The sequence below is a fragment of the Hylaeus anthracinus genome, unplaced genomic scaffold (assembly GCF_026225885.1).
Source record: "Hylaeus anthracinus isolate JK02 unplaced genomic scaffold, UHH_iyHylAnth1.0_haploid 5, whole genome shotgun sequence".
NCBI classification, from domain to species: domain Eukaryota; kingdom Metazoa; phylum Arthropoda; class Insecta; order Hymenoptera; family Colletidae; genus Hylaeus; species Hylaeus anthracinus.
In genome coordinates this window covers 2,928,539-2,941,326 of record NW_026535322.1, presented here as the reverse complement: position 1 = coordinate 2,941,326, position 12,788 = coordinate 2,928,539, and the positions used below count along the sequence as shown (strand labels likewise).

At 44.6% G+C, this 12,788-nt stretch overlaps 1 protein-coding gene across 6 annotated transcripts in view; it reads right to left on the bottom strand.

Moving 5' to 3' along the window:
• The window catches only part of LOC128895391 (amyloid beta A4 precursor protein-binding family B member 1-interacting protein), a 146,555-nt gene that overhangs the window by 11,705 nt on the left and 122,062 nt on the right, over positions 1-12,788 (bottom strand). Inside the window, exons 1-2 of one of the 6 annotated variants that reach the window (XM_054157940.1) lie at positions 4,096-5,998; positions 3,495-3,698 (exon numbers count right to left, since the gene is read on the bottom strand). The exons of the other annotated variants lie outside the window; for them this stretch is intronic. Coding sequence (XP_054013915.1) covers positions 3,495-3,615 — 121 coding nt within the window. The 5' untranslated portion in view covers positions 3,616-3,698; positions 4,096-5,998. Of the gene's footprint in view, positions 1-3,494; positions 3,699-4,095; positions 5,999-12,788 lie in introns of those variants that run through there. 6 annotated transcript variants of the gene reach the window in all.

Below are 12,788 nucleotides of genomic sequence, written 5' to 3'. Positions count from 1 at the left end.
GATGGGGCTTATATAAGACCAAGCGAACAAAAAATGAACGATCTAGTGTTACGATAAGAGCATAAGCCTGTATCAACAATTTTTTAATTCATTCCCAAATTTTTCCATGTGATTTTGTTCATGCTGATAGTGGCTGAAAAAGTTCCCTCGATGGATTCTAATTTTGTATTCGTTATTTGGAACTCGCCAATTTTCCATAAGTTCCATTTTCTAAATAAACCAGCCATCAATTATCCTACGAACACCCAGACCCCTCTGTAACTAATTTTCCGAGAATCAGTTGCTCGCTTCGTGCCAGATTTCGCTTTTCTTCCGGATCAAAGAGCGTTTCTCTCGCGGCGCATCGGAGTTCATAGACGCCACCAACGATAGCTGAACGAATGACGAAGTCGACGCGGAATGCGACGGTATCTCGCTCGGAATTGTCCGACTGCACGTCGCGACTGCACGCGAATCTCCTCGCGAACGACAGAGGAGGAAACCCACGAAACTCGAGCAAACTTTATCAATCGGATTCTCGTTCGCGGCTCGTGTCGAATTTCCAGCATCGCTGACGCAGAATTTTCCAGTGGGAAAATGATACGAGGCGCTTCGCGACGAACACGAAACGCGTAGGAACACGTACGATAACAATGGGAGCGGAAGTTCCTCGAAACGAATTTATGCACGGCATGGAAACTCGCTGGAAAACGACGCTGCGCCTCTTGCGTTATCTATGATAATGCCACGCTAGTTTCTTGGAGCTTAAAACTCGACGCGAAATTTGAAGCGAGCTTGAATAAATTAAACGTGGATTCTTTGTTTCGTTTGCTCTTTGAGATAGAGTTGCAGGTGAAAATGAAATATTTTATAAAAATTAATATTGCCATTAGAAATGTAAGGTAAATTTTGAAAATTAAAAGGCGAATTAGTAACCTCAAGTAATCGAGCTTGCTACATCTGTTTCCAAACACTCGTAACACGGTATAGTCGTCTTCACGGTACGATAGTGTGCTACGGTGCAATTGGATAAGGATCAGCGGATAAGAATCAGCTATGGTATAAGGCAATCAGTCGCAGAATGGAGAGCACCTGCTCCGAAATACTCCGAAATAAGCGAGACACAGCTGGTCCACGAAAAAACTAAGATGCTTAAATAATAATGGCTTGAATATGACCGTTTCAAAAATGTTCAAAATTATAAAAAGAATTCTGCATCTGTTCATGCTACTCAACCAAGTCCCCTAGAAATGCCTTCCCAATGACTTCACCGACCGACCATTGACTCCACCGACTCGAAAACCTTCCCTAATTACCTCTTCACTCGTAAGAACGCAAATAATCGTTCATTTACGCGTTGTCGTGCATTCCTCTAGCAATAAGTGCTTCGCTCTAAACGAAAACGAAACCGTGACGGTTTCGAGCACGCGTGCGTGCACTTTCCACGTACGATGCGGTTAAATAAAGCCAGAGAAGGTCGGGACTCGCGAATACACCGTGAGTTACCGTTGGTCGTTTCATGATACCCGATGATGAGACGCCACGAGAAAACCGTCCAATTTGTATTCCCAGAAGGATTCACTGCTGACACAGAGGCACGTGAGCCAGTGTTTCGAGTCGCGTTAATGCCCAACCACGTCCGCTGGTGGCGACGATCGTTTTCGACGATACGACACGTTTTCCTTGTCCAGCCGCGCGTGGGAGAGCGTGCCCTGCGAGGAAACTATAAAATTTTTAGGGAGCCCGCGGTCGAGGCTGTATAGCGTCGGCGGCCACGCACGACACAGTTCGTGATTGTTCCTACGTTCAATGTTCCTCGATGACCCTACCTGTCGGGAGGAGCTACACTATTTTTCGTACCCGGGAAACGTACGTATTCGTTTTAGGGTTACGACGTTACGAAATTGACGTTCCTAGCTGAGATATACGGATACATTGAGATTAACGTACAAGTGAAAATTGAGGATGTTAAGATACCTTTCCCCTACACTTTTTTTTTACACCTCGCGAAAGATCATCCCAAACATCGAGTTTCCAATCTACGCCGAACCTCGGAGTGCTTGTGGAACGATCCAGAAAACGTGCACGTTGCAATGCAAAGTTCTCATTCCAAGAATAAACTCCCCTTCGTTCCTTGCACATTCGAGAAGCGAGTCTCGATCCGCACCGGAATCCTCCAATTTAGCAGAAAAAGCAGTAAAACAAAACCATTGGACTCTGCCATTAAGCCTCGGTATCCTGACTAAGCGGAAACTCGATGCAACAATTCCTTCGTTCCCAACAGGATAATCGCGCCGCGATAACTCGCCTCGATGAAAGCCGAGTCTCGCTAATGCCAGCGATGCGTTGAAAATTATGCACCGACGAAACGAGCCCCGTTCCGTTGCGAACGACAAAAAAAGAAAAAAGGATGAAAAATTGGAAGAAGGGAAAAATAGCGAAAGAACAAAAACGCGTCTTATCGCGACGAAAGCGATCCGAAGAGAGTAGAATTCGTTCTCCTGGCAGAACAACGCCGAGAAGGCCGCTTTCTATCTGCTTTCTCGCGGCTATCGTACGGCGGACGCGTGGACGGTATGACTTAACAACTCCTCCGCGATTCATCTCGTGTAACAATCGTTGATTCAGCGCTTCTTTAACCCGGTATATCGCGGCTTTTACTCCCGTGGAATATATTAACCGAATCAGGAAGAAGGAAACTCTTCATTGGTCTTTAGCAGAGGCGGATCGACCATCAAACTAACCAGCTATGGATTTAACTACTATTTAGAATCTTGGAAGAAATTTTCTGGCATCGAAGGAGACCGTGGGTCGGATAAATAGTCTTCTAATCTTATTTAAGACGTAATATCTGCGAGCTCTTGTAAATTAATACGATATTTTCAGCCACGAGCGGTCACTTATTCTATTTACTTTCTTTGGAACGTATACTCATCGATTCGTAGAATTTATCGAGGAGAACCTACTACGAAGAACATGGAAAACGTTAGATAGATTAGGATTCTCCGATGAAATATGCTAAAAAACATGAGCTGCGGTCAGTATTACAAGGAATGCCACGAATAGATTTCGCTTTTACTTCGAAAGATTGCGGTTTCTGAATCAAACAGGCAGAGATATCGTTAGGCACATTCAGGATTTTTTCTAGCGAAGATAACAAGAAAGTTCTGACTGTTTTCAAGCTATTTTCTACGTCGTACTTATGCAAATTAGGATTCTAGATCTTTGTTAATATTAAATATGAAAAAAAAGAACAATTCTCACGCATTAACTAGATAAGAGATAGGTATCTGCCTGTGAACAATTATTTTTATATCAACGACACAATACGACTGTTTATTAAATAGGCTCCGAAAGACCAGGTCGAATCGTTTAACAAACAGACCTATACACACAGATGCTCGGACTGTGCGATCACTCATGATCAACAACTGTGCCAGGCTTTTTTCTCCGAACCGCGAGCTTAAAAAGGTTAAGAACCACTGCGCTAATTGGTCGCGACGGAGTCGACGTACCTTTCGCGGTCACATAACCAAGTATGCTCTCGTTGCTACCGAAACATCCTAACATCCTCGAATCCCATGGCAGCGACGTCGATCTCCGCCAATCGGTTTCGCCGCGGTTTCTGATCGGCATTCCTCGATCAGACCATCTCAGCGACGAATGGAAGATTCTTGATCGCTTATCCACGCGGACGCAAACACTGTGACTTTCCTCAACTGTCAACACAAACTCGCGGTAACATCTGCTTGCCAACAGCACTTCGTCTACTCCATTACAGAGGTGGGGAGCCTTTTGGCAAGGGAAGCCTGCGTGTCAATGAATTTTCAATGATTACGAGTAAACGATTCAAATAGCGTTTGCTGTGATTTTTTTTGTTTTAGCAATGAGGTGATTTATTTATAAACACCATGGTTAAGCTTACGCAGAAGGCTCTTTAGAAAATGAGTAGATATCGAGGACACGAGTTAAGATTTAAGATTGGTATTTAAAATTTAATTAAAATTCATAAACGGACCAGCTACTACTTCATAAACGAATGACAATAACGAAGTTACAATTTCTGCGCGAAAACCACGAGAATGTCACAGGTTCCCCACCTTTGAAAAAACTCACCGAAGAACTCGTCAAAGCGCGTAAACTCGGAGCACGCGTGAACAGAGCACAGAAATCGGAAGTTGGACTGTGCAACTTATATTTCGTCGTCGAAGCCGGCGAGAAATCAGGTTTCGCCGATCGACGCGACGCGAATGATCGTTGAGGACGATCTGAGTAAACGCGACTCGCGACGCGAACGCATGGTGTTTACAGCGCGTACGGCGGCGTTCGACTAAAGGCCTCGAGCCTTAAGGTGAACACACTTGCCTCTTGCCTCGAGAGTTTTCCACGCGGACGCGTTCCACGCTTGCGTGTAGGTGTTCCCGCACCGTATACCACTCGTGTGCCTCCGCCTCGGTGCAAAGAGGGTTGGACGTGCACGGGGAATTACGCCAGGCGTCCATTAGACCGCTATTAACGTTAAAAATTATTCTCTCGCGATCGTCGACTCGTTGAAACGGCTGCGTTATTTTAGCAATACGGCTGAATCCATATCCCGATTAACGAAAGTAACCGCAATGTCTACGAATCAATTACAAGGCAGGATTCTATCAAAAATTCTACGGCATCGATGCTCTGTACTATCAAGTCGATGCACCAAATTTCGTGATTTTTTTTCAGATGGACTATAGACAAATTTTAAATATTCAAGTCCTTAATATCAAAAGAGAATAAAAATATCGTGTACCTTGATTTACTAAAATCGGATTTCAGAATTTTATTAAAAAAAAAGAATGGAACCACTGAACGATTTAGATAGGCTGTTACAGCTGTGACAGGCTTGACCAGAGACGGTAGAGCCGCGTTTACACCCTCTTGCGTTTCCATCGGAGCGCGTGAACGGAAGAGAGTTCACGGACCCAGCAGAAGATTCGTATTGATTGAAGTGTGGGCGCCGACGGCGATTTGATAAATTACAATCGACGCCGTTCAACGCCTCGTGGATCGTTCTCCCCGGGTTTACAACTAATTCGCGTTGCGATTCGTGTCGCCTAAGCGAGTCGAGCGTGTCAAACACGTCGGGAACAACGGAGGATACGGAGAGGCCGGTGATTAATGCCGTCCGATACGGTTATCGGCGCCCCGTGGACGCGTTAGAGCTTCTTCTTTTGCTCGTTAGACGCGCTTCGATTGGCTGCCTATCGACAACTCGAAAGTGACTTACGTAACCGCGCGACTCGCGCTTCTTTTCTATCAACGGAATAATTCTGCGCGTATCTCCATTTCCAGAAATAGTATCTCGGTTTGCTTTCTATTCGCGGATCTTGTTATCATTTGTACGAAAAATTTTATTATAATATGCATAGACTAGAAGCGTAAAGTTTATAAACGAATCACTGTACTTAAGAAAAAAAAAAAAAACCAAAGAATGTACAGTTCTTAAATGCTTCGATAAAGATCCATCTACGCAGCGTGCATATTACCTTGACCATCGAATTCGCGTTTCACTGACATTCGCACTCACACTCACACTCGTAAGCTGCAAAATGCCACGATTGCGATCAGACGCAGGTTCGTTCACCCCCTGACGATTATGCGAATACGCAAAGCGAATGATAACGCGGTAACCCAGATTGATCGAACCGCATAAATCATCGGAGTGGCTCGTCTTGGACGGCCATTTTCTCTCCGCTCTATCAGCTACCGACGAAAATCATGTTTTCCACGGTGGCGTCAGTTGGAAACAATTGCGTCTGACCCCTTGACTCGAATGACGTAATTGGCCGAGAGAGTCAACCGAGTAATCAGCAATTCTGTGCCAACGATCATCGATACCGTCTATGACTCTATCTATGACTTTGTCGCGCCGCCCTTATCGCGAGTAGTATATTTCTGAACTAGATCCGTCGCTCACTGTCAGTCACCCTTTTTCAGCGCGGATTTGGTGAGATATCGACAGTAATATTCGACACCTCGTATATCGACATCACGCGATCGTTTCAGTACGAAAAGCAAAAGTGATAAATAATTTCTGCTGAGCAGGTGCATGAGGATCCGTTTACACCTGCTCGGCAGATATTATTTATTACATTTGATTTACGGATCACAGGTGGCTGTTAAATAGATACTTGATTCGAACGGAAACGCTTAAATCAGAAACGAAAGACATTTTACTCCGAGACTGACTGATTAAAGAATAGGAAGTAATTTATTCGCAGGTTCACTCGATTGGATGGTCGAATGAATCGCTACACGTTTAGTATGAGAACACGAAATTCGTCTATCGCGCTGTAAATTTCTATTTCCTCGATTGCGAACGTGCTATCGAGACCAACAAAAAGGTAACAAAGAATCGAAAATTATTCCGAGTAACTATAACAAGCTCGAAGTTGCTCCCCAGTCACGTTTCCACCCCCGGAGAAAATATGCTCGCAGTATTAAAGTCGGCTCCCATTCGAGGTAATGGTGGAGGGGCTCACGCTTCGACAATTAAACGACGATAATTAGTAAATTAATTAGTCAAGCCGGCGAGTTGAACAGATCGCTCTGACAGCCCCGCGGCGACGTTCTCTCCCGTGGGAGCGAACGGAAGAAACAGGAAAGAACAAAGAGAGGCTGCGGGTTGAAATATTTCACGCGTTTCGACGAGTGTTAATGAGAGCCACGGATAACCTTTCGCATACCTTTTATCGCCAATGAATCTGACGGCGACAGCTGCGTCATATTTAACCAATTGCGGCATGAGGAAACCGGTCTTCGCGATTCGCCATAACGGGAGCCACTGCCCTGTGTACGTTTAAAAACAATCGGCTCGGTATCGGTAGGACAGTTTGCTGAGATTTTAAGCACGCTGTGATTAAAAGCAGACGTTTTACTGCGCTAATGGGCGTGGTTAAATGTGAATTTAATTTAATTTTGAAACTGGAGGTACAGCTGCAAAAGTGCAAAAATCACGCAACAATGCCTCAGTTTTATATGATACGTGACTTCTGCACTTGTTTTTAGTTATACCACAGGGTTTCATGGTTCTAAATTTGATTCCAATTAGAAGCATGTAACTTCATTTGAATATTCGCGAAGGAATCGAATCATAAAACTGCTTACGTTATTGCAAAACTGCGCACGATTTCTCCACTTCGAGGAATCTAATTTCTTTCTATTTCGTCGCGAGCGTGCATCATTCCCCGTCGATTAGCGCAGAAAATTCGTTGTGGCAAAGAGAAATACAAATAAACTATGCGCCTTTAGAATTTCCTCGATTCGTTAATCCCGATGAACGAATGCGGTTATTGCTTTTATCGCATTGTATTATTCGATACCATTGCTCCTTCTGTTCCCTTTCCACAGAAATGGTTTAATTTTCAATAAATAATTTCGCTCCAACCCCCGCATCCTCGATTCCCCACGAGTGTCTTCCAACAAATTGCGATAGCGCGAACCCGCTCGAAAAGGAGAACCGCAAATGCATTAAAGCGTATTTGAGCGAGGCGCGGGTGGCGCGAATCAAACAATGCCCGCTGAATAATCGAACGCTCGACTCGAGCGTGCTCGAGGCGAGGACTTCGTCACGCGAAAAGGAACAAAAGGACACTTTTTTTCTCGCTGTTTAATTATTCCCTGGCACTCGAGTTTCCGCGAGCACTCCACGCAGACGCGAATTCGCGCGGCGATGCTCGACGCATTTGCTTCTTCGCTCGTTTGAGAATGAAACTGTGCGCGATCGTTAACAATAAATTTCAACTCTCGACGATACTTATACAGTCAGTCAGTAATATAATTATTTAACTATTCTTTCATGGTTGCTGTATTTCACTTTTTCGTTCGAGAATCACGCACGCAGATTATTTTTCATGGTCGTTGCACTGGCCCGAAAAACTCGCGCTGACGAGGCGAAATTTTTCCCCGAAAGGACAACAACAATTTCCTATCTCGCTTAATTGGCAGCCGATATATTCCACGCTACGAGCGACTGTCACAATAGAAGCGAAACCGTTCGCGTGTGCCAGTCGTGTTGCAATTACCGTGACAATTTGCAGGCTCTGTAGCCTGCAGATTGATTCCCAGTCTTACCCAACTACGATTCAATCGTCATCTCGATAATCCACGGCAGAATTTGTAAGCAAACCAACGTTTGCTGTGAAAAATAAACAATCTCCTTTACAAGACGTGTAATGTCTTAACTCGCATGATCTGTATAATTAAAACGCAAATCGAATGTTTACAACGACTGAATTTATCGCGACGAAATTCGAAGCATAAGCTAGTTCGACTTAAAATCTAATCTCACGTCGCAGAGTTCTTGATAATCAGATAAACCCGCGATATCTCGTTAAACTTTTGAAGCAGGAAGGCGTGTAAGAAGAGTTGTTGGAAATCGAATGTAGAAACTCGTTCGTTGCGCACAAATTTTCGATAGGATCGATGGTGACTGGTATACAGATCCAAGTACTTTCTGGATATACCGCTCGACTGAAAGTCTGAGATGTTGGAAGGTATCGGATTAATTTTGGAATTAAATGTTTTAAAAAATGAATCATTGGTGAAATTAATTGCAAGCTGCGCGGGGAAACGCCTGAAGAACGAGGTACGAGGGTAAGAAAAGGGGACTGTGACCTTCGATCGCGTGCACGTGACCCACAGTTTGTTTAATTAACTAATGAGCCCCGCCCTGCGTCACGAACGGTCTCGTTTTATTAGGTCTGGTAGTGTGCACACAACTGCAACTCTCGGTGTTGCGTGTGCACGCACCGTCGAGGAGCTTGCACGAACGTTTGGGGAAGTCAGAAAACGGTGACGAACGAGAAATTAGTCACGACTTCTAGCCGAGAACGAATTTAAAGGGGCGGCGGTGCTGAATGTAGGGGAAATCGTTAACTTGCTGAATATCAAATTGGTTCGAACTAAAAGAAAAAGAAAAATATTCTAAAGAAACCGCAAGGCATCGGCCAACTTCAAAGTCTGCAAATGACAATTAAAGTCAATGATAACACATTGGACTGAAATTCGCAAAATCCATAAGACTGTCAAAAAGTATCGGATCGACGATCATCATTTTTCTTTAATCACGTTTTAAAAGACATCAAGGCCGAGTCAGACGTCGCAATATGTTATCATTAGCAAGATAAGACACCGATCGTAAAAAGAAAGCAGATCGTAAAGCAGATCGAGCATCGCAATTTTAATAGCACTGTCCAAGATCGTTTTTTAACGTGACTGGCACGACGACAGGTTGTCGCAGCAAAGGGGGCGGCGTACGGGAAATTGGGATTTTTTTTCCTCGTGTAATTAAGCAGATCGTCGCGCCGGTTCATGGACCGTTCCTCGCAAGGAAAGTATGTAATTAGGTTAAACGCGACGTAAGAACTTTAAGACGGTCTGGGCGCGATACAAAACAGCTGCAAACGCGGTGTGCAGCGTGTGCACTCGTTAGTCAGGCTGCAACACCACCGTGAGATATAATGACAGTCACTTTAGGTATGTCGCAAGCAGCCAGAGTGGACTAATCTGCGGCAATAATTTTTCACGGCGCTTGCACCGAGGTTCTCGTTTTGGCGCCGTTTCGCTCGAGAACGTAATCATACTACAACGAAATTATTATTCGAATGTCGAATAAAGTTACAAAATAATTCTATCGTTAGAAAAAGTTCTTTAATACGGAACTTTACCTGAATCACGAAAGTAAGTGAAAAATCGAAAGAATCGAAAGAACTCTGCGTACAAAGAAAGTTTTTACTTCGACAAGGCGCATTGTCGCTTCTTTACACTTTATTCTCCCCAAAGGAGCGCCGTTTAATAACCAGAGAAATTTTCCAGCGCGTCTCCCCCATCATCTCCGTTCTTAACCGCGGGACGTTCATCGCGTGCCACGACCCCCAACCCCTCCGCCATCCCAGGGAAATAAATTCATCCACACGGCGGTAAGAAAACCGTGTCTCGGAATCGTAATAAAATCCACGAGGTGAATTATGCCCGAGGACCTGAGACGACACAGGAATAAAGTCGCGACGTTATTCGTCGGATGAAACTTGGAACCTAATACGACCGGTTCAGCCATGCAGCTACTCGCGAGTGCCCGCGGCAATTCCTTCGCGAAACCTCTTCCACGGGATGCTCCCGGCTGAGAAGAAACAATTTGTCAACGCGAATGAATTCGCGAGTCATAAAAGGACGCCGGATAAAACGCAACCGAGACGTCCACCCCGGCCGCTGAAAAAATTTACATTTTAATTACTAGCTTGCCGCGAACGAGACGACCGAATGTGGAATGAAACCAGAGATGGGCGGAATTCCACTCGAATAATAAATTGCGAATAAACGCTGGGTGCCAGCGGTGCGATCCTTTATTCGATTACGGAGATATCTGGATGGTCGTTCATTGATTCAACGTGAAACGTAATATAATTGTATAAATAATCTGTGAATATTATGTGGTTTCATTGAATTTAATACATCAGGTACTTCAAAATAGCCAATTAAAGGGGGACTGAAATAATTGGTACAGCGTTTGTGGTTTCGTTTTTGCGTCTAATTTTATGCTCTACGCTTTTCACTCGAAAAATTGTGAAAAAATGAATTAATAGTTCGGCGAATTAGACATAAAATGGGATTTAATTGATTAGATACTTTTCACCAATTTCTCTAAACAATTTCTCTCCGACATGATTGCCCAAACGGCGACTTAACGGTTCGTCCGTTGCCATCCAGCGAATCCCGCAAACTCGTTAAAATTTCATGGCTTCCGGTATTAGTTATGCCGGTCCATGGCTACATACGGAGACAGGAAACGACGAAACATATTGTAACCATTATGGTAGGGTTATTAGTCGAACCATCACAACAGACGATGGTTGAATTGCATTAAACATTGAACGTTCTTGTTTAGTTCCACGCGCTTTATGAGATTTGAATATTGCTCGCTTTACGACTGCTCACTGCCAGTCAATGAATGAAGTATTCTACTTATAATTCAGTTCATTGTTACGATACTACAATTACATAGCTACATCGATATTTTAAAAGAATGTTTATTATTTTTCTCACTGCTCGACGCTTTTACATAAGAAACACGCTACACGAAAAATCCAGCTCCTTTCCTATAAATGCATCAGTTTGAAACCGTTGCTGGACAGTTAGTCGAAAAGCGCGATTAAATTGTTTCCATTAATATTCCCGGTGCGCGCGCGCGCGCGATCGAGCGAACGCAAGTTTCGCGCGGCATAATGGCCACGAAACGACGCCTTTTTCCGAAATTGCTCTCGCGCGTTCGTCCTCCGCCCACCCGCTACCGATTCAATTTCCTCGTCCGCGAATTAAAGTAATTTCCTGCACATCGTAAAGAGCGTTTACGATCGCGGGTAATAACTCGTCGCGAAAGTACGCGCTCGCTCCCAGCAAGGTAAATCGGCGTAAAGACACGTTTCAGCAATAAAGCGACCGTGAAATACGGTATCTTGCGCCCGCAGGGATACACGCGTGAACGTGCACGCAGAATGAACACGTATTTATCCACGCGCGATGATTTAAGCGTCGTCGAACGACAACGGCCGCACCTGACACGCTCGACGATCGAAAAAACGCTCGAAAAGGACTCTCGCAATTTTCACTGCGAAATACTGTTACAACCGCGAGCATCTTTTGACGAGGATGTACGACGCGGCGTGTACCACGGATGGGCAATGCATTTGTTTATTTATCTTTTAGCAGATGACAAATGAAGCTAACAGCGATTTATTTGCGTCGTCCGTTACTCGGATAAAAATTTTATTCGCTCAACGTGAAATGTAATTTCATTCCGACGCGGTTCGGATTGCGAGCGGAGCTTTCTTGCAGTAACAGGGCAATAAAATTATAGCAGAAGAAGACTTTCGTCGGAGTAATGGGAAATTACGCTTTCGTTTACTCGAGAGAAAAATTTCGCTTTTCCATATTTACAGGAAGCTAGCACAATTACTTCGGTTAAGAAAGTTTAATGAACTGCAGGTGTACCGTTGATGGAGTTAGAGGGCTTCGTTTGAGGTAAGAATTTCTATGAACTTGCTTTGATGCTGCAAGCTTAAAGCCTCGACGATCGATTCACGCTTTTACGCGACTACCTTTTACGTTAATAACGCGATAATTACTTCAATTATTATTCTCTGCAGACCATATTCAATTTATATTCACGTTTACGACTCAAAATAATATAGTAAAATACTCCGTGCACCGTTCCAGAATTTCGAAAAAGAATATTTGTTCAAGCCGACAGTTGACAGCTTTGCAGTGTCTCGTCGCGTCTCGCATGTACGTCGGTGTCTTTTTTCGCGCGATCAACGATACCAGAAGTCTGCTGACTCGGAAAGCGCAGTTCGTCGAAGAAAAAACGTTCAGTGCTTCGCACCTTTTCCCAAAGGCCGTTGGACCTCGTTTCACGCGAGGCGATAGGGGAAGAGCAATCGCGACGATCGAAAGCGCGATTTCCGTCCCTGGAAAGCGACGTAAACGCGCGCTGATAAAGCACGGCAGCTTTATGATTGTCGATATCGCGGGCCGACCCTCCCGAGAGCTCGGTATCGTTCACGAGCAAGGAACACACGCGTGCGATACGTGCATCGAGCGAGGCTGGCGTATTCTTTCGCTGGGACCGGCTGTGGGAACGACTCGATAATAAGTTCGCGCGAAACGTCCGGTTCGAGGCGAGTTACGGTCAACCGGAAGCGATCGCGAACTTAGGGCGATCACCTGCGCTGCCCTCCGAGGGTTTTCAAGCAGCTTGTTACCGATTCTAACTGTTA